The sequence below is a fragment of the Pteropus medius genome, unplaced genomic scaffold, assembly GCF_902729225.1.
Source record: "Pteropus medius unplaced genomic scaffold, Ma_sr-lr_union100, whole genome shotgun sequence".
NCBI lineage: Eukaryota > Metazoa > Chordata > Mammalia > Chiroptera > Pteropodidae > Pteropus > Pteropus medius.
The window spans coordinates 15,346,038-15,373,854 of NW_024340849.1; the positions used below are offsets into that span (position 1 = coordinate 15,346,038).

Consider the following 27,817-nt stretch of genomic DNA (forward strand, 5'->3'; position numbering starts at 1 on the left):
CCGGTTGTAGTGAAACTGTATCCATTTATATGTTTCCACCACTGAGTTCGTAAGAGTCACGCCTTCTTGTTCAGCATCACCTCTCCCTCCCATACACTCCCTTCTCTTCCATCCAACTTCACACACATCTAGCACAGTGCCAGGAGCCAAATAAATGCTAGTTGAATGGAGTAATAAATTATTAAAATGCAGAGTCTCATTTTACTCTACGCATTTTGGACATTTGGTGCCCCATTTTTGAAAAATGAAAACCATTTACCAAAAAAAAAAAAAGACAAAGATAAATATGAGATGATGGATATATTAATGAGGGATATCTTTGCATAATGTATATAAAATAACCATTAGAAGAGCGATCTTGGCCAAGTGGGAAAGGAAATGGACTGGCGCGTGAGGGAACAGCAGTTCAAATCAGCATGATGTATACTTTAAAAATCTTACAATTGTCAATTATACCTCAATAAAGCTGAAAAAAATTAGCTAGAGGTGGCAGTGAGAAAAAAATTAAGTGGATGGATGTTAACTCTACTATTGTGGTGATCATTTCACAATGTATACAACTGTCAAATCATTTTTTTACACCGGAAACCAATATGTCGATTATATCTCAATTGAAAAAGAAAAAAGTGTATATTCTACTTTTGCTATTAAGTAGGGCTCTGGATAATTTAAAAATATAAACACCAGAACACTGAAAGCTAGAGAAAACCCAAAAAGTGAGACAATAATAAAGAAACATAAAACTTTGCCCAAAGAAATAATTTAGAAACTAGAAACACTTAACCCAAAAGATGGAAGGGGCATTACTTTTGTTGGTTTCAATATTAGGAAGATTGAAATGTGCATGAGATTGTTTTGAAAGGCAAAATTAAGAGCAATATGTGGAATACACAGAAAAGCAAACTGTGGCTTAATTGAAGCAAGAATCAAGCATACAAAACAAAGCACTTCGACTGCAGGAAACATGCCATTTCTAGAAACAGTCCTAGAAAGCAAGCGGCCACCTTGATGAAAAGCAATGGAAGGAATACACTCTATTATCTTTGAGAGGATCATTTATATAATTCCAGAACACTTCTAACAGTCCCAGATTCCTAGTTCCCAACTATCGACTTTCGCAGTTATCAGATTCCTTAGATTTTGAAAAAGACCCAAGGTTTCTCACTGTGCCTGTTTTCTAAATGACCTGACATGTTTGTTATCTCACCTTTATGCCCACTTGGTTTGGATAGGCCACATCACATGCTGCAAAACAGGGAGGGCAGAGGTAGACAGGTGAGGCATTTTGTATTTCTCTTATGATGTTCTTTCCCACCAAAACCTTTCTAGAACCTTATCAGTTTCTGTGCCAGTTATCAACTTAGTCTCTCAGCTCCAAATTCACCATGAAGGGGCTCTCCTTCTGCTTTCTGGTAGCTGCACAATCAGTAAACAAGGTGGGTATGAAGACATCCGGCATATATGGTTCTACTTGACAACCCCCCGGACCAGGCCCAGGCTGGTGATCACTTTCCTTCCACCCAATACAAATGCCTCATGCCCCAGGAGTCCTGCCAACACTGGAACTGTTCACCCTGCATGCCCACATACCCTGTCACCAGCTACAGCTTTCCTGAATCTTGGAGAACAGCTTTCTGCTAACCTCGTGACTGAAGACCAACTCTGGTCTGGGTAAACAAGTAAACTATGCCATCCAGTGGGCTGCAACCACCTCTTCTTCAACAAGGTCTGAACCCAAATCCGAGGACCCCTCTTCCTTGTCTGTCCTTCCTTAGGTACTCCCCCTTAGCTCTGGGGTACCATATCAAGTTCTCATATCTCTTTTGTCATAGTTTAAAACTTTATGTTAAACTTTCCTTCTTTAAAATTACTGTGGGGTTTGTTTCTAGATCGGACCCAGACTGAGTTTCCCATCAAGCCAGGCTCAAAGAAGCAATAGAATGAAAACCAGCCACTGAAAGTTGTCCTAGACTTAGAGCTAGATCTGTAAAACAGTTTATATCTGATAAAATATAAAATATATAAAAACTCAAATATCTTAGTTTTGAGGGCTCAAATGGTTAGAAAGCTTACATCTAAGTTATTAAAAATGCTTACACAAATGTTCGTTTTATTTGACAAAGAGCAGCAGCAACATCAAAAAGTAACCCTTCCAAAATAAAACAAGAAATAGCTAAATGAATGATAGGGGAAGGAAAAAGGAAAGCCAACCTACCAGAGTTTGGAAGGTGAGAATATTTAGAAAAGGAAATACAATACTCAGAGCTTTAAAAAAAAAAAAAAAAAATGGCAGAATAAGCTTTAGATAAGCAAAATGAAAGAAAATTGAGTGTTCCAAGTATGAGAAATAATATGCACAAAATATATATATTAAAAGTTTGGGAGAAACTGAGTAAAGCAACTTAGACACAGAAAACTTGCTGAAATAAACCAGTAAGGTGAGTGGTGTACAACAGTGTCTTGCAATGACCAGTCAGCCTGTCTTCAGTGGAAAGTTTGAAAGTGAGGGGAGGAATATTTAAAAGGCTGAAGGAGGCATTAGGAGGCAAATGGACTAGACTGTTAAGGTGAAGGATGGATAAGGTATATTTGTTACATTGTGATAAAAGTTACTACATTGTGAGAAAGGTTGTTATACAGACAGGTAAAGTCTAGGGTAAGGGTAATGTGGAATAAACTGGGGACAAAAAGCTAAGATTTTTTTAATTCAAAAAGGGAAAATGCTCTTAACCACAGATGACTATAAAGAAGGAAAGAAAGGAAGCAGAGTGGTAGGAAAGGGATAATTTCAAATATCATAGAAAAAATATCTAACAATATAATCTGCTGTATACAGGGTGTTCGGGACTAGGCCTAAGTTTGCCCCACTCATTATGACAGGCACTACAACGCAACCCAACACATAACCACCTATGAAAGTCAACTGAGAGATGGAATAGAATGATACAGTCTTTCACATCTGAAAAAAACCTTGGTTGTTTAGAAATTATCAATTTTATTGGCCTTTTGCTTCTCGTTTCCTTTCATACTACTGCCCTTTGACATGTTGACTTCATGTAGCACTTCCACCAAATGGTTTCGAGACGGAGTGAAAAGTAAAAAAATGAAATAAAAATTCAGATCTATGAGTGATTCCATGTATTCAAAATATAGGTGGGGGAAAAGAAATCTTGTCATGATTCATCTTCAGGCAACATTTTGGTATACCTATATATAATTTAACGAGACATTATCCATAAACATTAAATACAAAAAAAGCCATTTATAAATTCCATCAAGAAATACATAACGAGAGACATGTAACTCAAACAGAAGACGACAGAGTTCCTCAAATTGGTCAGAAATCTTTATGAAGCGGAAATAAATAATTTTTGGAACTAGGTTTAAGTTTTTTCATACTTAATTAAAAATTTTAAATATCTTATCAAAATATTCTTCTTTCTATTTAACATTTTTTAATATACCAAAAAAGAGAGATTAACATTTTATATTCACCATGATATTTTAAAAATCTAATTATTTGCATTATAGGCTTTAATTCCCAATTCAGCAGTCTCAATACCGTAGTCTCAGTTTTTTATCCCTGGAAATCTCAAAATAAAAAATACTAAAATATATAACATTTAATTAAATCAATTCTTTCATTTCTTGAACATTTATCATTTAGATTTTTTCTTAATTGACTCTCCTACGTATTTTTTAAAAGGCTGGAATTAATCATCTGTAAAATTTATTTACTTTTTAGGTTACAAATTAAACTTCCATATTTAACAGAAGGAAAATACTCCTTTGGTAAAAATAATCAAGTTTCTTAAAATATTAGTTATAACAAAATTTTAGAACAAGCTTACCCTATTTAGTATTGAAGATACGTTCTTACAAATCAGAGCACTAATCAAATCAGTGCTCTTCAGAGCCATATGGAATAATCTCTTTGGAGATGCTTTCTACGCATATTACATATTACGTCTGGTCAACATATAATATATAACTAGAAATTTATTACCTGATGTCTTTATCTTCTCTGCCTTTAGAGTGTGTCTAACAGTGGACTTCACTAAGCCTGTAGCATGATCAACTCAGATCCACCTGATGTTCATCCACTTAAAAATCTGCATTTTTAACAGCTAGCCATATTTTAATTATCAAAGTAATGTCTTGTCTGATTGTATGCAAACTATTAACTGTGGAGAAGACTATAATCAGAAAATAGAATGTCCTGGGCAGAAATACCTCCACAGAGCAAACAAATCAAACTTATTGTCAGGTGACTCTCAAACTGGGCAAAAAGAACAGTATGATGACTCTCACTGTCCAAAAAAAAAAAGAAAAAAGACAGGGTTCACACATAAATTCTGTAACAAAGGCCTTATATAGTGCTTTAAATTTGGAGCGGGGCAGAAAGCAAATTTTTTGACTCAATGTACTTAGAAATTCCTATTTGACAATAAAACTACTTAGCAAAGATGCTGCCATTTGGGTAAAGTTAATTTGTAGCATTTGTATACACAGACATTCTTTAATTTTATCAGATTTTTAATATGCTTCATTAGTCACATTTTATAATTTCTTAATTTTGCTTGTAAAGATGCTTCCTGCTTATTAGAAGTTCACTTGGTAGAAACTGTAGAATTATAGAGCTCTGTTCACTTCCTGGTAGAGACAAATTTTAAAGACTAAAGATGGCTTTAAAGAAAGTTCACCTCTCAAAAAATAGCTTCGAAATTGTGTTTTCTGATTTCCCATATTCATTTTCTTTTAGTTATAAAACTTCATAAAGCAAGTGGTCATAGTTTTTACTAGTTTGAGCTAACCCCAAAACTAAAATCTAGAAATAATCTAATGTCAAAATATTAAATTCTAAATATCCCTCTCAAAAACATTTTGTAAACTGTCGAGTGTTATCAAAATTATGTCAGAGATTCAAAATCAAAGCATAATTAAATGAGGTTCTCTTGGATTAACAACATAATATTCCTGAACCACCCCATTATTAAATTGTTATCCACAAATACAACAGATACTAAATACTTGATTTATGAAACTTAAAAGTACATACTTTTATATGGACAAGATACACCGTAACAAATAGGATATTTCTTTAAGTTCCTTAAAAGTGGATTCAAATGTATCAAAAAGTCCATCTCACTTAAGAGATTTTGGATAGAAACCAGGAAGAGTTTTTTGATGGTCTGGAACCAGATGATAAAACAGCGAGGATGCTGAAGAAGGTTAAGTCTGTGTGAGCTTCAAGAACAGAAATCATCCATCTTTGAACATTAGACATCTGCTGGCCTGAAGACCAAAGTCAGACTGTAGGACAGACACAGTGCAGTCCTTCCAGTTCACATTCTAGTATTTTGGCACAAAATGAGGATAAGTCACAAAACCTATGGATATTTTCAAGTTTGTTTGTATTTTAAATATATAATATTGAACCAATCAGAATAATGTATGGCTTATAATTACTTTGTCGGTTTAAGCAATAGGAAAAAAATACATTTTTGTTCTGCGGTGACTATTCATTGGTTAGACTTTTATTTTCCTCTTCACATTTTCGGTGACTGTTTCCCACTGGTATCATCAACCAGGTCTCTCAGGCGAGATAAGTGGTGCAAAGCCCTTCATTAAAAAGTATAAAACATGTTATAAAGCGATATTAAGGATTGAATAGGCAATGCAGACAGCAAGAAATGGTAGTTACGTTGTTTATTAACTTCAAAATTAGTGTGAGGAATAAATTTATAGAATAACTTAACAAACTGAGAATTGTTCCCTTATAAAACCTTGAGAGCCAAATAATCAAGGGTTAAAATAATTCATCAATAATTCTACAAACATTTACTTTTAAAAAATTATATTTTTGACATTCAAGGTTTTAAGTTTGCCAAGTTCAATAAGAAATAATAGGAATCATTTGTATCACATTTAACATTTTTTTCATGTAATTTTCACAGGTCTATGAAATAATACCTTTTCTTTTGGTATTCTGTGTATATCATTTAACAAATAAAGTACATAATTTATATTTAGCATGTACATTCAAGATAGCTAAAATTTTAAAAGATATCACTGAAGGATCAGTTACAGTTCTGAGGAAACCTCATTTTTATTGAGCATGCAGGAAACGAATGACAACTATGTTAAATAACGCAGTATTATACCGATAACCTGGTTTTTCTCTAAAATAAAGCTAACATTGTAAGTCAGGTACCAATGGAGAAAACTCAACCATCCCTCAAACAAATCAGGAAGAGAGAGCCCCTTAATTTTCCAGTATTCCTCTAAAAACACTGCTCCATTTCCTCTGCCCTATCCTTGATTCTCGAGGGACACTCAGAAAATGTCAGTTAATCAACTATATTTCAGATCTTTGATAAGAGACCAAGAAAAAGAGAAATAATATAACAATGTGTGAAGTAATCTCTAATGGTTAATCTCTCAGGTAAGCTGAAGGGTAGTAACAAATACACACCCTATTCTGCAGTCTCCAATGCAGGTTCAATAAATGTATATTAAATAAAATACATCTTCCACTTTACCCAGGACAAAGAGATGGAAGAAACTAGTAGTGTTAATTACTGCATTATATCTATTTCCCACATCTCTCTCTTGGACACTTTTACTCAAATGTAATGAGAATAATCTGGATTCTGCCATCATTTTGATAACTTCAGTTAATTTTTGAGATTCTCATCTTCATTAACTAAATGATAGTAACTGACCCAAAGTTACTAAGTAATCAGAGGTAAAATTAACTAGGTCTATCATTTCTACATCCTATAGTAACATCTCTCTACTTAAAGAATTATTTTCTTCCTACAGATACTAAGAGAAAAAAAGATAATTTGTAAATATACTTAGGATCGTCCTTTTTCTTTTCAGGCTTATTATTTAACTACCTCTGATTCAAGAAAAAGAATGGCAAGTGGCTAGAATCTTATTTTATTGTTTATAATTTCAAGGACCATAGATCCCCTGAATTTAGAAGTTTATCAAATTTAATGAGGTAAAACAATCTCATCTTTATTTTTACTGAATACTATTAAATTAGCATTTCTTTCCAGAGATTAGCAACAGGCCAAAATTGGTGACCTCATGCACCACAGAAATCAGAAAATTTTTCATATCTCATTATAGCGATTGCATGAATCTCAAAATTCTTTTATATTCATCACTATTTCAAAATTATAAAAGTTATATGATAGTTACAAAATTATAATAGGTATTAAACCCACTGCTAGAACACATATAATCTGTCTACAGTCCAAAAGTTCATAAGACATAACTGGCCAAAATTAGACAACTTTAAACCTAGTCATTTATCCACTGAATAGTGAGGTCTCACTGGTGACTCATACATCAATCCTTTCCAATATTCCCTTTCTCTAAACTGTCTGCTGATCAACACCATACCATGGTTTAATGCTTTTATTCAAGCTATGCAAAAGGTCTTCATAAAAATTATGTTTTTACAAAACAAATTTTAACTTACCTGTTATTTTAAATGTATTGTTTTATTTTAAATGCATTAATAATCAGTTATTACTAATTAGAAATCTAATATTTTTATAACTATTATTCAATATAACTAGTTTCCTTTCTAATCCTATGTAGCTTATTTTATGCCTTTAAAAAACAATGTCATTGGAAGCAACTGAAGTGTCCTATGATAGATGACTGGCTAAAGAAACTATGGTACATATAGACAATGGATTATTTCTCAGCCATAAGAAGAGATGAAATACTGCCATTTGTGACAACATGGATAGACCTCGAGATAATCATGCTAAGCAAAATAAGCCAGACAGGAAAAGTTGAAAATCACATGCTATCACTTATATGTGGGAAATAAACCTAAAAGTAACAAATGAACAGGACAGAGACTCATGGACATGGACTATAGACTAGTGGTTACCAGAGGGTAGGGGAGGAGGCGGGTAAACGGGTAAAGGGGGTCAAATATGTGGTGACATAAAGAAATCTAACTATGGGAGATGAACACACAGTGTAAACATATATATGCCTTACTGTTAAAGTGTACAGATGAAACTTATTGGGTTTTGTTAACCAATGACATCATAAAAAAAAAAATTAAAAAAAAATGTCGGGGAGAAAGGAGAAGAGAGGAGAGGAAGGGTGTGATATGAAGGGAAGGAATAAAAAAACTAAATAGAAATGAAATCTTCAGTTCCCTACCCCTTTACCTCCACAACACAATCAGCTGGCAGTTCCTTTCATTTAACTTCTACCTGTCCTGCTGAGAATTAAACAATCTACTTAGAAAAAAGAGGCTATCAAAATTGATCACAATTTCAAAGGTACGTGTAGGGAGAAGTGGAGGATAAAATTGTAGAAGGAAATTATTCTTGATTTCTTCTCTAAAAGTGAAAAAACAGGCTAACTGGGTAAACACCAATTTAAGGATTATATTACAATGCTGAGTAATCATTCACCTTAAAAACAGAAAAAGAAACTCATTTCTTATTGTGACACTGTATCTATTGGTGAGTACTAAGCACATACAAATCAGTCCATAGAAATTCAATAACAAACTGATTATATAAAGGCAATTTAGCTAAATTTTAATTTACTCACTGATACATTTTTGCATTTGGTTTCCTAGTGCCTTTGGTACTGCTCTACTGACTACTCTCTTAAATACTATGTTTACTGGTCTATATACCATTTAGTATCCAGGAAGAACTGAATGACAGGCTTTTGAGAACAAACTGCCTACCACTCCACAGAATTAAAAAAAGTATGAGTACATTAAATTAAAAAAAAATTGTTGCTTTAGGATCATGTTTTATAAGTATGAGAGATAATTCTATGTATCTCTAATACAGAATGAAGAACAGAAAATTAAACAGGAAAAAAGCTGATAAAAAGGACAACTTTATAGCTATCACTAAGTTTTGTCTTCACAGTATGGCCTTTAGTATTAAGAATTACAAAAATCTTACACATTCATTTCCAAATTATACACTCAACATAGCCAAATACAAATTATTTTTGGATGACTGATGATTTTACAATCGTCTATTACTGCTCACTTTTATGGTATAAGCAATATGCTATTGCTCATTCTTCAAGCCAGCCTTGGCAGAATAACTGATGGCTTACATGCAATAATAAAAGATTCTACAAAGGCCCTTGCTCAAAACTACATTTTTTTCATATGCTTAAAGATGACAAATTTCTCTTATGGAGATTTCAGTTAATAAGTTTTTGTTGAGTTCCTAATATATAAATGCTAAGTATTATAGGGATACGGAACAGTAACAATCTGATTCTACTAAAAGCAAAATCCCTCTGGAAAAAGTAACATTCTAAGCTGCTATCAGTCATTTATACCTCACGCCCAATGAGACTTCCTAGAGAGCAGTTATTTTTAATGGGAGAATATAAGAAAACTGAGTGTCCAAGGGAGTAAGCAAAACCCATATTAAGAGCTTAGAGTTTCCCAAGGCAAATGAAAGATATTTTAAAATTGGTTAGCAATTCAAACTGTTAAAAACACACAAAAACTGTCATTTGAGACATGAGGAGAGCCATAATAGGACTTTTACCTAGGAAAGGTTATTAAAGCACCTAAGGTATAACCTATAACATCTGAAGAAGTTGAGTCCATTTATCTTTAAATATGCAAAGATGATCACCTAACCAGAACATTTTGCAGTCTAGTAAGGGGAATTCTGAGACTGAATTGATTTTAAGTTGTCCTTAAAAAAATGTCAATCGACAGATGGAAAATAATGAAAAAATGTACTAACATTCTTTTTTGTAAGTCTAAACTGATTTCATAACATTACAAATGTCTTACTGATAATACTTTTGAAATGCAAAGTAAAGAAAGGCATGTTAAGACTGTTTCAGCTAACCTAACAGAATCAGCACTAAAAGCCATCTAACAAAACATAAATCTTACTCTACAAAAATGGCGTTCTCTATGTAGGCAAGATTACTGAGTGTCTAAGCTATACAAAAGTTAGTGCTATTAAAAAAAGTCTAGCAAATGGTAAAAGCACCTACAATCAATATCAATTTTTGCGATGATTTAATTAAAGTTCAGTGTTTATTTTCTAGGATATGCACTTAACTCAGAAAACACAGTTAAGTCTGTGATAGGAGTTCGATAGCAACACTTTTAAAAACCATGGAAAGCTTGAGGTCATCTACTTTAAATTTTAAAACAGAATGAGATCTTTATCCTAGAGAATCAATTGAGGTACTGTACCTAGTCTAAATGGATAATGCACCACTACCATTAATGAGAGAGGTGTCAGGAAAACAGGTTGCAGAATCAGATTGTCCAGTTTGAATCCCAGTGCTACCTCTTACTGGCTATGTAACCTTGCAAAAGTTACATTGTTACTTGATATTTTTATTACCATTATCTGTATTATGAAAATAACAATACTTAGCTCATAGGGTTGTAAAGAGTACATGAATTACATTCAAAAACATTTAGAACACTAACATTTGGTAAATGTTCAATAAATGTTACTGTCTTTATTCACTGACTTCTACAACGTATGGGACACTATACCCAAATACTATGGCAAGCTACCCATTATGTCTACCCAGATTATAAATCATGTAATGGAGCGGGGAGATCGCACAGATATGTTTTTTAAACTATGGAAACTATAAATGTATATGTATATATCATGGCAATTAATCATAAGTTTATATGTCTAATGTTTTACTTTTCTACACTTTCATTAGATAAGCAAATTCTGGAGACAAAAAGGTAGACAGTATTTGTTTAGCCCCACTTACAGCCAAATTAAATAGAGTTACAAGAGTAAAAAATTTTAACCTTAGCATTTCTTAAGCTCAATATATCATCTCCTGAGGACGCTTCATATTCACACAACCAAATTCATAAACAAATACTCTTCCCTTCTGCCCATAAGGAAAGACTTGTATTCTTCCCCATTTTTTAATGTAAAATAATGTAAGAAATAAGTGGACTAACACCCTTAGGGGCATTGAGACCTATCTCTATTTCCAGGATGTTATATATACTTTAGATTTCTGAGGCGATATGTCTAATAATGACACATGTATGATTATTATATTTATTCTAGAGTGAATATAGAAGAACACATTTCATGAATAAGTGGTTCTTCCAGGATATCCACACCAATACGATCTCAAATTGTTGCTGTCGTTTAGAAATGAAAGGAGAATATCTTTAAGCCATTCACATTCATTATATTTTAGGTGTCTAAAGTTATCTCATTAGGTCCTACGAGCATTTTAAACAGGAAATAGCAGAAGTTTAAGAGAAAACTTCAGGATTAAACAATAAGTTTCGAGAAGCTTAAATATAACTACTATATCCTTAAAACTTATTTCCATCCTGCAACCTTCTAATTTCAATCAAAGGGATAAATAAAACAAATTTGTATCCATAACATATTCAGAAATTAGTATAAAATACTTACTTTTGAAGTGACCTAGTAATAGGAACCATGCTTTCCCTCAATTGTAATTTAGAGAAATCGTCTTCTGAAACCTATTATTAAAAACACCAAATACAACAAAATATTGAAAATATCATATAATTATAAACTTAAATGTTATTTAATATATTTAAAAGAACATTAAAAAACATTGCCTTCACTTCCAAGGAAATAATTCTAGCAAATAATTTTCAGTAAAGCAGTAAATATTTTTATTTGCTCTTTATTCTAAAAATACTATAGCTACTACGCAGATTCATCTTTCAATTGTCCTAAAGTATGCTTCTAAATGTATGTCTAATGAATATCAAATCTTGGCTTGGAATTATGACTTTACTAAAGTAGGTATGTCTCAATAACGTTTAAAAGGGGAGAGAAAAGAAGGCTGGATTACACGCTGTATGTTAAAGTTATGATCATTAAAATGTAAAGAAAAAAATTAAAAAATACAACTTAAATGAGCAGGCTGTGATAGTTCCCAAAAGCTGATCCACTCATTTGTAATTAATATGGAATTTCATAAAGCTCTACTAAACAACAACAACAAAATGTCAATAAAGCATGTTCAAGGTATCATTATTTTTAAATAATAATTAAGTTTTAATAATTTGTTAATAAGGTATTTATTAAGTTTTCATCAGCTACCAAGCACTATAATAAGTACTTAAATAATGTCTCAATTTCTCAACAACCTTGCTTTAAAAAAGAGAAAACTGAAACTAAAAAGGTACAAACATTGCACTTGCTAGAAAGTGGCAGAATTAGAATTTACAAACGGATTTGGGAGAATATAAACTCTATATTCATAAACACTATACTACTGTGAAGAAAATTTAATCCTTATGGAATAGTAGCACAAAGCAGAAACAGATTTCTGAATTCCTAAGAAACACATAGAAATACAATGGTTTTAAAATAAAACTTTACATAACTGTATTCAAAAGTCAGTAAATAAATAGTAATAAAATTAAACTTCAGATGACATAGGTATGTGAAGAATCTAATGTTGGAAAAGGTTTTCCACATCTCCCCAATTATAAATACAAGTTGGACTATACAGAATAATTTTGTAGGGCATTAAAAAACCAATTCTTAAAATCCTTTCATACTGTAGTTGTAATATAATTATATCAAAATAAGATGTACTTTTAACAATAAACCAACTAAAACAATCCATTCAGGGCTATACAACTGCAGAAATCTAATAGTATTTGAGTAAATTACTTTCTGAAAAAAATAGTCCAACTCTATAACATGTATTATGTGGCATGCTTATTAACACAAAACTAGAGGCCAAACCAAAAAAGATCTAGAAAGAAAACTTATCTCTTCACATATCTCAATTCATACATCAAGTTTGTGCTTACTTGCTTAATTTCTCCTGTTGGCTCTGTGGTTTTATTCTGATTAAAACTTTCTTGTACTGCTTGAAGATTAAATAACATTTGCTTCAAGGCTTCAACGGGGCCATAATGTTTCCCTCCAGAAAGGGTACAGCTCTAAGGTTAAAACAGATGAATGATTAACTATCCAAAATCAGGAGCAACAAGTTATATTCTGTATTATTTTTCCCCAATATGAAATTAATACAAAAATCTGAACAATGTATATCAATAAAATGTTTTTAAAAATTGAAATGATATGTAACTCATCACCTCCCTTTTCCCAGTCCCCAGAAATAGTTACTTAGAAACAGTCATTAACAGGTTGGCATAGTCTTTCTAGTCTTTGCTCTTCTAAAATGGATAGTACATGTTTACATTTGCATGCATTCATTTAGTACATTTAAAATCTTAGATTTTCAGAACTGAAAGGTCCCCAGAGCAAGTAAGCCAACATGCTCTTTTCAGGTGTGTAAATGAAACTGGTATCAGCTGAGCAAGCACTAGAATTTCAAATATTGTTCTCTGCACCCTTTTAAATGTTATCACACAAAGAATGCTGGTTTTCCACTTATTCGTGGGCCACACATTCCCTGCTACCTATAAATCACTCATACCTCAATTATCACTGATCTTACCTGCATCCAAAGAAAGCAACAGCACTTAGCCACAAAAGTGAGTTGCTGTGTCCTGATAACTATCCACAAAGGGGCAAATAGGCCACTTGAAATGTCTGTTATTTAACATATTTCAGCATAGACAATATAGTATAATATAATACTATTTAAACTTCAAGTCTAGAAGTTGTTAACTAGCATTAAGAATATTAGAAGTGGGCTCTCACTGGTGAAGAGATTCAAAGTTAAGTATAATGCCTAAAAACTTTTTAAAAACACTCTCCACAGCTATACAAACAGGGTTTAGGAAACAAATGATGTGAAAATGTAAAATGATGCAGATGCTGTAAAAAAATGGTACGAAAATTCCTCAGAAAATTAAGCACAGAATTACCGTATGATCCTGCAATTCCCCTTCTGGTTATAAACCCAAAGAAGTGAAAGCAGAGACTCAAACAGATTTCTGTACACTCACATCATAGCAGCATCATTCACAATAGCAAAAAGGTGGACACAACCCAAGTGTCCATCAGCAGATGACTAAGTAAACAAAACATGGCACATACATATAATGGATTATTATTCGGTCTAAGAAAGGAAGGAAATTTTGACACAATACAACATGGATGAACCTTGAAGACATTCTCCTAAGTAAAATAAGCCAGTTGCGAGGACAAATATATGATTCCTGTTATGTGATGCTATGGATTGAATTGTGTCCCCAGATTTCATGTTGGAGCTCTAACCTCAAATATAGCTGTATTTGAAGACAGGACTATATGAGGGTATTTAAAGTTAAATGAGGTCATAAAGGTGGGACTTTGATACCATAGGTTTAGTGTCCTTATAAGAAGAGACACCAGAGAGTTTGAAGAAAGGTCATGTAAGGACACAGTGAGAAAGCAGCCATCAACAAGCCAGGAAGAGCGTTTCACCAGGATAGAATTAGCCAGCTCCTTAATCTCCAGAACTGTTAAGAAATAAAATTCTGTTTAAACCGCCCAGCCTATGGTATTTTGTTATGGCAGCCTGAGCAAACTAAGACACAGAGCTTCCTAAAATAGTCAAATTCACAGAGACAGAAAGTAGGATCATGCTGGCCAGAGGCTGAGGGGAAGGAAGAATGGGAGTCAGTGTTTGATGGGTACAGAATTTCATTTAAAGAAGACAAAATTCTAGAGATGGATAGATAGTGGTGATGGCTGCACAACAATGTAAGGGTACTTATTACACAGAACTGTATACTTAAAAATGGTTACAATAGTAAATTTTATGTACATTTTATCAAAAATTTTAAAAAAAGAAATGGAGCATAACAATCCAGTTAGGCTTATACTGCCATAGCCTTGGAGACAGCACCTGAGGCATCTCGAAATGATCTGCATCCAGCCACTGGTTTAGAAGAATTTCTGGTTACTTGATGACAAACTTAAGGATTACAAAAGCCTGCCTCTGGAATTTGCTGTCTGCCTTAACTGAACTTTTCATGCAAAATAGTGATCAGAATACCAAAAAAAGAAAACCGCAGAACAGATTACATGAGCTGTTTGTGCCATTCACTAATGAATGTTTAATAAGTGTTATTAAACATTTGTATGTCTGACAGAATGTTACAGAATCTCATATAGAGCTCTCAGGTCAGATCTATTCTGACAGCCTCTACTTTCTCTAATAAATTTCACTAGAAGAAAACAGAAATTTTATTAAATTTTTTAGCTAATTTTTATTTTGAATGTTCACCCTCTCAAATCTTCCATATGTTAAGATCCCAAAAGTATTATTTTAATATTTAACACTATGGCTTATATTTCTAAATCAAATTATATATCATTTCTTATGTGTATATATGCACATTTATACTTTATTTTGGGGGTTACTTGCAAGATTCACATATTCTGATTTTGTAAATTGGATAAGTGCCCTATTTTAAATTACAGAAATTTATAGCTGTACCTTAGAAAAACAACTCTCAATAATCAACTGCCCTATGGAAAAATATAATTTACTCTATCATGGTCTGTTTTATGTTTTCCAGAAAAAAAAAATTGGAATAACAATTTAGGCTCTGTAGAGTTCAATCCCAGGTCCCTCTATTTTAGAACACTAAAATAATCAAAAATTCTAGGAATGATAGTTGCATGAATGTGTGTTGGAAAAGAAGGGATTTGGACCATTTTTTATTTTGTAATATGCAAAGAACTTAGAAATCGATATCTATCTATTAGTAATCTTTCAATAAGTTAAAAAGATTTAGCTTCACCCACCTGGCTATCATTATTTAAAAAGTCTTCGAGGTACCCTTTCGCACACTTTGCCATTGAAGCTTGTTGAAGACTATCACCAGAGTTAACAGGAACAGGAGATTTGCTAAACAGGATTGAAGATACAAGAAAGCAATTAGTTCCCAACTTAAAAAATTAGATAGTATATAACTGAATGGTTATCATTTAAGTACAAATAGTCACCAAAAAATAACCATTATAGATATGATTCATATTAATGTTGCTTGGTAATTCACTCATCTCTCTAAACTGGTGTCAGAGATAACCTTCCCTATCACCTTGCTTCTTCTTTAAAGCTTTAAGGAAAAACTATAAAGAAATTGAAGACAATAGTCTTCCACTAAACAAATAAGCCTTCAACTACAGGCCATGCTCCAAAAACTCACTTATTTGAAATAAGCAGTACATTTTTCCAATTAAACACTGTTACCCAATAATAAAACTCATACCCCCCACAAATTTAGAAGATTTTCTACTAGGATGGCAGTTATATGGATGCTCTTCCACGTCAAAGCAACAAGACAGACTTCTCTCTCCCTCCAGAACTAGCATTAACATACAGGACAAATTAGGGTGACAAAAGAGTCAATTTTGAAATTCAAATTCCTGAGTTCACATCCCAATCCCACTCACTACATGACCTTACCTACTTATTTACCTGAACTTTAATTTCTACATTTGTAATCCATTTATCTCATAGAAGTATTGCATAAATTAACTCTAAGTAACTGGTACCTTAAATAGGTGCTCAATAAATGTTAATTTCTTTCTTGATGTTCAAGAAGTAGTGGGAAAAAGGGCATACCCAGTGAAAGAAATTTTCCCAAAACCAAATTCTATTTGTCACAGAGCATAAACTTATTCTATCCCTCTTTTATATATCAATGAGATGTTTCTAATTCAAGTACTCAGATATCTAAGAATATTTTTATAACATTTAAATGTCACAATGCTAATTTTTTTCTTAATTAGCAGCATTTCATTATTGACTCATTTGATTTTGTAATTCACTATGAGCTTTTTATCACTCCTAAGTAGTCTTTTTCTCTCATTCTTTACCAAAAGAGTTTGTACATCCACCCACCATCACCAAAAGCATTTACCTGATTATTTAAGATAGGTGCTGGGTACCTAGGGATTCATTATATTATTCTTTATATTATTCATTATATTATTCTTATCTGGTTGTGGTTATGTTCGATCTTTTAGTATAATAATACCTTGAGTACTTCCAGGTTGATTTTGATTTTTATGACAGATTGATAATAATTTCCCAATGTCACATTGAGGCCAGGTATATTCCTTCTTCTCACATACTCATCACTATATGAATTAAATCCTCTAAAAATCAACTACTGTTTGCAAGGTACTGGGCCAAATTATTGATGATGATAATCGTACTAGCCAGAAGTTACATTATCTAATTACAAAACACATTAAATGCATTCAAAAATTTTACTCTTAACCATCTCTGGTATTATCTGCTTGCCTACTTTGGTTCCAATTGAAAACAAAAGTACTGCAGTTATGATACTTTACAAATACACCGACCGACTGATATAAGAAATAAAAAATAAAAAAGATAAATGTAAGAATTAAATGGGCTATTGACCTATTTGAAAAAGAGATATTATTGAACCAACAACTGAGAAATGAAGCTAAACAAAGAAAAAAAATATTCTGGATAATCACCACCACTATTACAATTTACAAGAGAGATCATTATATGTCAGAAACTATTCTAAGTACCTTATATTTATTTTCTCATCAATTGTAATCTTCACAGCCCCAAAGTAGAAGAACTTGAAAAAGGTCTTGTACAAAGAAATTGTATAAATTAGACATAACTTGTACAAGGTCTCAGCAAGAAAGTGAGAGCTGGGATTCCTAACCAGTATCATAGTCAGTGTCCACATTAAAAAAAAAAAAAAAAATTAACTGAGAATCAAAAAAAAAAATCCAGGAATTAATAAACTCCATCTATAACAAAATTAGACAACTGAAATTAATAAATACCGGAACCTAAGGCAGGATATAGGATTACCAAGAATGCATTTCTGATGAGTCTAGATATAATAACATCACTAAAAAAAATTTTTTCTATCTAACCAATACTCTGTGCTTACACTCGGTTATTTAGGTGAACAGTTTTCAAATTATTCAGAGAAACTATGTCATAGAAAGGTTAAGCACACAAATGAAAACAATCAGTATAAATATTATACAACAGACCATATGAAAAATAGACCATCATTTAAGGAAAATGACTGAGAGTAAAATGTAAAAGAAAAAAAATGAATAATTCTAATATATGGAGAAAATAGAGAAAAAATAAAAAGTAACAAGAATTTCATAGTACTCCTACATCTACAAAATAATTGCTTTACTTCTAATTCTTATTAAACATGCATCAACATTTTACAGTGCAACAAAAGGGACATGTAACAAAGACAAAAGTTACATAATGTACCTAAAGCTTTGAAACATTACACCACCTTGTGGTAACAAGCGAAAAAATGCAATATAAAGCAAAGAAACACTGAACATTACCTTCTATAGAATTACCGTGTTATTATCATTGCTAATTATCATTAAATTATTTTAAAAAATAAATTAGATGTTCACATATTTATCATTTGGAAAACTAAAGTTTTTCCATTATAACTTACTTACAAAGTAACAGGAATATTTTCCCATGATCTTTCTGCTTCAAGTTTATCTAATGAACAAGGGCTGTCATCCTGTTTCATAGACTTTGGTAATTCTTCAGTACAATGCTCTAGATTTTTCTTGGCCTTCAGGATAAGCAATTCAATTTTGTCACCTGTTTTAAAAAATTACATTAATTCTTTAAGGAAAAAAAGCAAAGAACAGCAAAATCTCACAAAGGCAACTAGAATTCAGATAATTTGGAATAATACATATCTTTAACAGCGAATTGTTAAAATGTGACATTTCAAACGAAGGGGAGTAAAGACATTTTCTAGTCTCAAAATGCTACAGAAATGAAGACCATTAATTCAAAACAGAAGTATCACCTGATCATTACATCAAGAACATAAAATCTCCTAGATATTCAGTCAAATTTACAGCATTTTCTTTAGTTCTAAAAAAACAAAACAAAACAATTACCACTGAATGGCTTTTTGGATTGTCCTGGGAGAAGTGGATTCTCACATTGACACTGGCTATGTGCAGAATCATATTTATATTCATTAACTAATCCTTTATCACCACTCAAAAAATTTGAAATGTTTGAGGGTTCAAAAGAATAATCAAAACAATCTAATTTACTCATAAGCCGAGAAGTTCTTTGTGCCTGATAACTATGTCTAGTGGAACACTGATCTTCTTTAAATATTTTATAAATCCTTGGACTATTTGTGTCAGATAGCAAGTCTTGATTGTGAAGCCAGACTGGGTATTTGAAATCAGGTATACTAGTTATTCCTGAAACATTAAGATCAGATTTCTGGCCAGTGAGCCATCTTGGGTAATTCTTTTCAAGACTGTTCTCTGAACTGTGTTTAAAAGATGATTTCTTGGGAAAAGATAAAGATGGTTCAGAAATGCATTTATTAGTCTTATTCACAAATTTTGGGTTTTTTAGCCTACCACATTGCTTTCCATTTATATTTGTGTATACAACAGGAGTAACTAAGTTATTCCTGCCCATGGCAGAGGGTTCTTGAAAATTTTGTCTCTTTTCAGTGTCCGATGAACTCAGCTTTCTAATGCATTTCTTGTTCTTCTTGCCAATTCGGTGACCTGGTCCAATATAAGCAAAAGAAAATGATCCATCTGCCGGAAGTTTTAAGAGATCATCAGTTGTTAGGCTAATGGAGTCTATGTCATTAATAGTCTGTCTTCTATAAGGTAAGGACAAGGAGCTTTTTTGGTGATCAAAATTTTCAAAAGCTGAAAAACAAAGCATAGTTCTGTTTATCTTCCTGTATCACATATAAAAATACTTCACAATATTCAATAGTAAATGAGAATTAAGAATTTTAGAATCATTTTTGCCACTTTCCTTTTATCTTCACTAAAGCTTTAAAGTATAAAAGGTATAGATTGACAAACTAGGATGTGCTTTTTTCCTCTCACATCTCAATTTGTTTGAACTAATTTCTACACTTTTCTCTCCAACCTCCTATATTTTCCCATGTTTTTTAATTTACTGTTTCTTCAACATTTTTCATCTAGACATACCCAACACACACTAATACACTCACATTAATATTGTTTATTCAATACTGGCTGCAACACAGGAGAAAAAATATATGTTTAAACTAGGTAGAAAATAATTTGCTTTCTTGCCTACTAACTCTGCAGCAGCATTAACACAGAGAACAGATGTTCTAATTCTCTTCTGGAATATAGTACCTACACCCTTCTTCTAAGAGTTGAATGCAAACTTTCCATACAAGGGCTATTCCGTGTGTTTAGTAACTGGGTTACTAACATGCATTTTCCAAACTTGTCTTCATAAAAGCATTTTCAAGGAAAACATCTTATAAAATACACATCAGGAAGACTAATATAGTCCTATCCCATCAATTGGAATTGATCAAGTATAAACTCAGAGAAACTGAGATTTATTGAAAATCATTAAGCTAGTTAATAAAAGCTGGAACCCCCGAGTCAATGAATGCTCTTTGCATTTTGCTATCATAAAATGGCTTAAGAGTTTAGGATCAGCCACCTGCTATTATTAGTTATATTCATCAGCTTCCCGCCAAGGACAAAAGGGGATCTTAGCTGAAAATCCCCGAGAACCAGAGAATTACAGAATCATTTAGGAAAAATATCCAGACCTCAACTTTATAAGTCATTTTTACCTCAAAAGAATACCAACCAAAGCATCTAGTTTTCCAAGATTAAATGCTTTAAGTCAGTGGACAAAAAAGCAAAGAATAAAAACATACCATTGTTTGGTTTATAATTATACTTGGTGAATTCTGGCATATTAGTATAACATTTTTCAATGTTAATCTTTCCAGTGCTTGCACCAGGATACATTTGGCTTAGATCAAAATCTTCTATATAGGCCTGTAGAGCCTGAGATGCAGAACTGTACAGTTTATCCTTATACTGAAAAGAGCCATCAGGGTCAGAGGAATTACTACCACTCAGGCTGCAGCTGGCCAGCAGAGACGATACTGAAGATTCCTGAGAACAAACTCTGTGTTTTGTATTTGATTTTGCCATGGCTTCCTCAGAATGCTTTATTTCTGTTCATTTCTCTTAGAAACAACTGTAATACAAAAAAACAAAAGGTTAAGGTGCCAACTAAAAGGAATAATGGCCATATACAGAAAAATTACTAAATATGTAAACTTTTTATAATTTTCTTTAAAGAATAAAATCCATTATCTATATACCTTTTTAGACAAAACATATTATGGATTTTTTATTATCTTAATTACTGTGAATTCTTTCATCGATTTAGAAAACATTAATTGAGCATTTACTATGTGCCTGGAATTATGTATACGAAAATTACTTGAGAATATACCTAGAAAGGACCAAGGAAATAGTGCTCACATTTTTTTAAACTCCTAAAAACTACCAATATACAGTCTTTTCTTATTGTGACATAATCTATGACATCACAATACCTAACATTCCCCTATACAGAATATTTTTAAATTCATAAGCTTACCGTCATGCACTACAGATGGCAGGTGCTCCATAAATGTTTAAAGGCAGCAAATGAGGTATTATGAACAGGAAAGAGCAGTGGAGAATATCTACTTTCAAAATTGTAAATGCTGAGATGTAACTTTAGACAACCCTTTCACCCCCAACGTCTTGGGAGAACAAAATAATATCTATCTATAAAGAAACTACAAGTCACACCATAAAATGAGCTACCAAAATGTTCTTTTCCTAAAATAACATTGTTAATAATAATTTTCTAACCTTCATTTTTGGTACTACCCTATTTTCCATTCTTATGTGAAACAGAGTCAGCCCTCTTCTCTTTTCAAGGATACTTAATTAGGAAATTGACAATGTATTCATTTTACTGTTTTCCATTATTAAAATGGAGAGAATTTCTGTTTACTTTAATGTAGCAATAATAGGTTCTATATTTAAAAACCTAAGAAATAACAGAATGAACAGTCACTACCTCAGTACATGACATTCTTTTAAAATTAAATCAATAGATGTTATTAACCAATGTCACCCCAATAAACTTAATATAGATGAATTATTTTTTTAAATGGCTAGAGTAAGCCAGTTTTGTCCTTTCTTTACTCAACTCACTAATGATGTTTAAACATCATTTAAACATCACTAATGATGTTTAAATTTTCTCAAGTAAATATTGCTTGGATAATAAGCTTGACCAAACGTTTTCTCCCTTATTCAAACACAGTACAGGTGTTTGATTTTACAAAAACTGAAAAACAAAAACAAAACCCTAAAAGGTGAAGCTGCTGGATTACGGTTCTCAGTAAGGAGGTAATAACATTTATTCACAGGAGGCAAAAAGAAAATCTACAACTGAACTTTAATTGTGGAAAGTTTCCAAAAGTATACAAATGTAGAAAAAAGTTTAATAAGCTCCTATGCACCCATCACCCTGCTTCAATTACCAACATACCCAAACTTTTTATCCACCCATTTCTCCCACAGGGTTATTTAGAAGCAAATCCCACGTATCTTACCATTTCTTCAGTAACCGTTCCTATCCGCCAAAAGAAATACATCATTCCGAATAGAACGTTAAACGACTGGCAAGAAATTTCAACTACCTTTGATTAAAAAACAGAATGTTCAGTGTTAATAACCAATGGGAAGAGCTCACAGGAAATTAAGAACTACTCTTAGTAATAATAACTCTGTGATTTGTTATAAAACTGAACATCTGTCTAGTGTACAAGAAAAAGAATCAAACTGGAAAACGAAGCTTGATGGCACCCCTGCACCACAGCATCTTGTCCCCTCCCGGGCGCTGGTTTCAAACCTGCCGCCCTCCTTTAGGAAACACCCTCCCCCTGGGGACACTAGCTGCCTGGCAGAGACTCACAGACACAGATTCCTCAGAAACCATTCATCAGGTTGCGTTGGCGTCACCGTGAGCAGACGGTCCCCAAAGCCCAAGACCCTTCCCTCTCCGCCCGTTACAATCGACACCGCAAGTCCCCTGAGGCCCAGGTCAGGTCCCCTCTGCCCCGTTCCGCGACCCTCCCACGCCCGGGAGCCCTGCCCTAAAGTTGCCCTCTAGCCGCAGAGCCTCTCAACGCTTTCCCTCCCGCAAGAGACGTCTTCTCCTTCCCTGCCCGCACCCTTCCTTCAGCCTTTCCCTTGGGCTGTCAAAGGATGCGACGCCCCCTCGAAAACACACCCCCTTTTCCGGCCGAACTCACCCACGAAGGTCCAAAAAGAAATAAAAACGCACACTTCCACAACTCCCCACCGAACGCTCGGGCCTGTCACCGGACGGGATACGCGACAAAGCATCCCCGCCCCGGACACAGCAGCGTTTCAAGCTCTGCTCGCTCGCAGCTTCCTCCGCCGTCGCAGCGGAGCGCTACGCCCGCGCTGGCTTTCAAACCAACGCGACCGGCGCGGGCTGGCAGTGCGCATGCGTGGTGCCCCGACGCCGGGGGTGAGGGGCGGAAGGAAGGTGTCAGCCAGACGCGGGGCGAGGGCCGGAGGGGTCACGGGACGCTGCGGGCGTCAGGTCGCACTGCCTGCCAAAGAGCGTGGTTTCTCCCTCCGCACCTTTCCGGGGTGGGGCTTCTGGACTACTTCCGCGGCGCTGCCACGCACGCGGGCCACGCACGCGGCCCCGCGCCGCGTCACAGCTGTTCTCCGCCGCTCTGCGCAGATGGCGGGCTGATCCTCGGGCTGGTTCCCGTGGCTGTCGGGGGGGCGGGGTGGGGGGACCGGGTGGGGAAGGAGACTTGGGACGCTTGCGACTGACATTTCAGTTGCCTAGATCGAGCTTCACCTCCCCAGTCCTTCCAGGTGAGCTCGGCCTACCGGCTTTCACAGCACCTCCCCTGGGATAAGACACGATCTCTGCCGGGGCTCGGCTCCCCCAACCGCTTCCTTTCCTCCTTCCTCAGTGCCTTCCCCATTTCTTCCCTCCTGGGCTTCCCACCAGTTCCTCACACTCAAATCACATGCAGGATGGGAAGAGGGAGTTTGGCCAGGGATGAGATTTAACAAACGCCTTGGGGACCTTAATTTCCAGGAAGAATGGCAGTAACCCAGCACGGATTGGGGACCCGGTCAGGCATCCCAAAATGAGGGAGATAATACAAACAGATGTAAAGACTCACTAACAACATGTGTGAACCCGTCTACAAAGCTGGGTCAGGATATGAGGTGCGAAGAATCCGGTTTCAACCAAGTGGTGTATCAAAAAAAGATGCCATCTCAACATTGGTTTACGTTTATTTTCCACTGACGCAGTGGGTGAAGATATCCTTGATTACTCCACCTGAAAATGTTCCAGGTCACCCGATGTTACATCACCAGGTAATACAACTCTAGTCTTGCTGTTTGTTCTTCTTTTCACCCTTTGTAGCCCACTAAACTTAAGCTTCTCCTTTTTCTTAGTAAACGAAAAAGTCCAAAAGCTATAAAATTCAGCTGAGTGGTTCAATAAAACATGTTTATTGGGGCAGTAAGTGCTAGGTGATTTGAAAATGAATAAGACAGAGTACCTGCAGGAGTTTATATTCAGTGGTATTTTCCAATATCCTATGCAATTCCTAGTTCAGTCAATATCAACTATGTTGTGATAGGAAATAAAGAACTGTGTTACATGCTGAGACAAGCTGGGGTCAGGCACCAGCCATAGGGTATCTTTAATGTTTCTCATCTTTTTATTCCATCTTGGGGCATAAATAACAAATGTTTCCTAATGAGGACATAAATTGTAAATAAAGGACACTAAGAAAATATAAAGGAAATTATCAAATATATTGATATAATTCATGGATCAAAGTAATTCTACTTCCACTTTGTTTTTTCACAGATTAAGAAATATGGAGATCTCAATGAGGATTTGGAGAAAAGTCCCAATAGTTATTAAAATTCTGGAATAGATCTCTTAGGAAAGGTAAAGAAACCTAGAATCTACTAGGAAAGGGGAGTTCTAATGGTTTAAGAAAGCTTTTCAAATATGAATGTCAACTAGGTGTCATTCCTTGCGGTAGAACTAAACAAGAGAAAATAGATTTATGTTCCAACCTAAAGAGATTTAGGTGAGAGCTAAGGAAGACACGTTCTAATAAACTTTAAGAAGGTTTATTGAGGTAAGTCTTTGGTGCTTTTTTAAAGATAGCTTTAAATGTCTATTTTAAGAATAGAAACTAACCTCTTTGATGAAAAAATTGGAAGTTCAAAAGTTATGCAGTTTACCCAAAATAACATAGCTGGCGGTGAATGGTAAAGGCAAGATTTGAATCCAGCTCTGTGTTGTCACATTCTTTCCACCATACCAGCCAGCTTCCCTTTACTGAAAAATGGATGATGAGTTTCCCAAAGTCATTCACAGCGGAAACAATACCTTACTCAACTGTTTTCACTACACCTACCACAGTCGCTAACTCCTAGGAAGGGTTCAGTAAATGTATTTAAACCGAATTGATTTGAACTTGATATCCTGTCTGAAGAGGTGACATTTAAACAGACACCAATGAAGAGAAATCAGTCATTCATATTGGGGAAGAATGTTACAAGCAGAGGGAACAGCAAATACAAAGACCCTGAGTTATCACTAATGTATTAAATGTGTTATCACTAATGAAGGTACTTGGTTGTATTTGTATGACTGCAGCTAAGTTGGAGAGATGAAAACAGGAGTTGCCTTTGGAGAGGAAGTTAGGGTTCAGAGCATTTACTGCCACTGCTGTTCATTTTATAAAGCATAATTCCCAAGAACACCTGGTCAACAGATTATGATGCTTCACAAATGAAAGGAAGCATGAGTAAGCTGTTAGAAATAATAATGATTTATCGAATGACTATTATGTGCCAAGGAATGGAGTAGGACATTTAAGTTCATTATCTCATTTAATCTTCACATTAATTTTACAGGGTTAGGTATTATCCCAAATTGAAAACTTGAAAAAATGGGGAAACAAATATGAAATAACATGGTTCACAATTAGTCAATGGCAGAGACAGGATTTGACCCAGGTCTCCTTGACTCCAAAGCCTGCTTGCTCTGTGTACTGCATCACAGATTTCTCATTTGAAAGAGTGAATAAAGAGGAAGGGATTCATGCATGCATGCAACAAGTAATTACTGTTCATTTCTATGTGATGGGTGCTGTAGCAATAGTATTAAAACTTTTTGTATGATTATTAATCATTCTTATTAATCATTTGGTTTTAAAACTTTACAGGTAGATGGACTATAAGGCACTTGCCCAACAAACTGCTCAAGACGTTTTAAGTTACGGTCAAGATACATCGGGCTGGAAAGTGGTTAAAACTTCAGTAAGAAAACAAGTTAAATTTGTTTCAAGAGTTTGTTTTTTAGGGTGAAGCAATTTGTTGTAAAGACATTTTTAAAATATTTTTTACAAACAAAAAATATATTTTTATCTTTGTTTTTTGTTTTGTTTTGTTTTATTATTTTTCTGTATGTGATAGCTAATTTATCTGTGAATTTTTATTCCCTTTTGAGAAAAAAATAACCGTTTCCAGCAAGGCTTCCAAAAAATTCCATGGAAATCTGTGAGTATAATTTTCTATTTACAATCATTGTTTTAAATTCGGTGGCATTGATGTATGTAGAATTTAATGCAGCTTCATTAGTGATAATACATTACTTGATAATCAGGAAATAGAAATTAATAATTTAGTGACTTAGTTGAAAAATGATATTAATAAAATAGAGCAATTATGTACCATCTAATCATTTTCAAACCTGAAGACAATCATAAAAAAAATCTTTCCTAGTGAATAATTCATTAGGATAGGAAATATCCACTTCAAGAAACAATCATTATAAAAGCAGATTGGTAATTACAATAATATTTTGTGGTCTTTTAAACACTTCACTTTTCTATTAAATGACCCATTAAGAATAGTTTATTTCCCCAATTTATTTCTTTTTCTGATATATGTAATTTTTTTAGTAAGCAGCTTTTAAGGATATTTTTGAGGATCCTGTTATTTCAAATACAAATACACTAAGGGAAACTGCTGACATTTTTAACCTTATTTTTTAAAGAGTTGTTCATTTAGTTATTGTTCATGATATCCCATTAATGCCATGAGATCATCATATGTTGTTAAGAAAACCATATTTTATTCAATTTTTTAAAGAATTCACTCCTTTCAACTACTTCATTTTGTGTTTCTTGCCCTTTTTTCATCTGACTAGAATTTACTTACCTCCTGTTTTTGTGTTCAGTTGGCATGCTTTCTCCTATTCATTGTGTTCAGTTGGCATGCTTTCTCCTATTCATTTCAATAATTTTCAGGAAGACCATCACTGTCTTTATCTAAATAATGATTCTCACAGTGGCACTTTCAAAAGTAGACTGAGAGGGGAATGGGTAAGATCTAGCCCAGGTACACAAGGGGAATAAACTTTTGGATATTTGCAGTTTTGGGGTCTTATGGATTAGACAGCAACCTGTACATCAAAGAAAACTTGGAATTTATTCATTCAACAAATACTTCCTGAGTGTTTACATGCAAGGTAGTGCTATATAAAATACCTAGAGCCATTTAAGAAATAGCCACAATTAGGCTGTTTTAAAGCTTCACTGAAATTTTTTTGACCAGAGATATTTATTCTTTCATGCAAACCTAAACACACACAGACAAAAGGAACCTTCTACACTCACATTTTAAGTGAAATTTATATAAACTGTGTACTGGTCATTGATGCGCAATACCTTACCTCCTTACCATTGTGACTTAACAGACATTTATACCTTATGGTTTCTGCAGGTCAGGAATCCAGGTGTAGCTTAGCTTGGTGCCTCTGCTTCAGCTATCCTCACAAAGCTGCATTCAAGATATAGGCTGGAATTCAGGTCTCATCTGAGGGCAGCTTTGCTTCCACTCTCACTTAGATG

General features: G+C 34.1%; 3 protein-coding genes across 7 annotated transcripts in view; 1 reads left to right on the top strand and 2 right to left on the bottom strand.

Moving 5' to 3' along the window:
• The window catches only part of LOC120585063 (legumin J-like), a 37,480-nt gene extending 37,339 nt beyond the window's left edge, over nucleotides 1–141 (bottom strand). Inside the window, exon 1 of the mRNA XM_039841272.1 lies at nucleotides 1–141. The gene's annotated coding sequence lies outside the window, so the exon portion shown is untranslated.
• Nucleotides 36–23,531, bottom strand: CUNH18orf54 (chromosome unknown C18orf54 homolog). Of its 3 annotated transcripts, none has more exons than XM_039841245.1 (10): nucleotides 23,132–23,531; nucleotides 22,430–22,516; nucleotides 21,418–21,590; nucleotides 20,681–21,009; nucleotides 18,888–19,673; nucleotides 18,429–18,579; nucleotides 15,738–15,840; nucleotides 12,842–12,973; nucleotides 11,457–11,527; nucleotides 36–161 (listed from the first exon to the last, which is right to left on the bottom strand). In XM_039841245.1, exons 4-10 carry the CDS (start codon nucleotides 20,961–20,963, stop codon nucleotides 158–160), a joined length of 1,530 nt encoding a protein of 509 aa, XP_039697179.1. In that variant the 5' UTR covers nucleotides 20,964–21,009; nucleotides 21,418–21,590; nucleotides 22,430–22,516; nucleotides 23,132–23,531; the 3' UTR covers nucleotides 36–157. The 3 variants fall into 3 exon arrangements, with proteins under 3 accessions (XP_039697179.1, XP_039697169.1, XP_039697189.1); XM_039841235.1 differs by lacking the exon at nucleotides 36–161 and adding an exon at nucleotides 2,972–5,622; XM_039841255.1 differs by lacking the exon at nucleotides 36–161 and adding an exon at nucleotides 5,394–5,622 and having other exon boundaries at nucleotides 19,371–19,673; nucleotides 23,132–23,508.
• STARD6 (StAR related lipid transfer domain containing 6) overlaps nucleotides 16,980–27,817 on the top strand; it is a 20,545-nt gene continuing 9,707 nt past the window's right edge. Inside the window, exons 1-5 of one of the 3 annotated variants that reach the window (XM_039841304.1) lie at nucleotides 16,980–16,990; nucleotides 23,965–24,251; nucleotides 24,754–24,837; nucleotides 26,129–26,222; nucleotides 26,413–26,462. In XM_039841304.1, coding sequence (XP_039697238.1) covers nucleotides 26,133–26,222; nucleotides 26,413–26,462 — 140 coding nt within the window. In that variant the 5' untranslated portion in view covers nucleotides 16,980–16,990; nucleotides 23,965–24,251; nucleotides 24,754–24,837; nucleotides 26,129–26,132. Of the gene's footprint in view, nucleotides 16,991–23,630; nucleotides 23,736–23,964; nucleotides 24,252–24,753; nucleotides 24,838–26,128; nucleotides 26,223–26,412; nucleotides 26,463–27,817 lie in introns of those variants that run through there. The other 2 variants (XM_039841298.1, XM_039841312.1) reach the window with 2 other exon arrangements.

Excerpts from the sequence above, each read along its gene's own strand:
- CUNH18orf54 (XM_039841235.1), bottom strand. The coding sequence starts at position 20,963 with ATGGCAAAATCAAATACAAAACACAGAGTTTGTTCTCAGGAATCTTCA. Across the intron at positions 15,841-18,428 it reads GAAAATATTCCTGTTACTTT|CAAATCTCCTGTTCCTGTTA; the intron begins GTAAGTAAGTTA and ends AATCCTGTTTAG. Across the intron at positions 12,974-15,737 it reads TTTTAAATAATGATAGCCAG|AGCTGTACCCTTTCTGGAGG; the intron begins GTGGGTGAAGCT and ends TTTTAACCTTAG.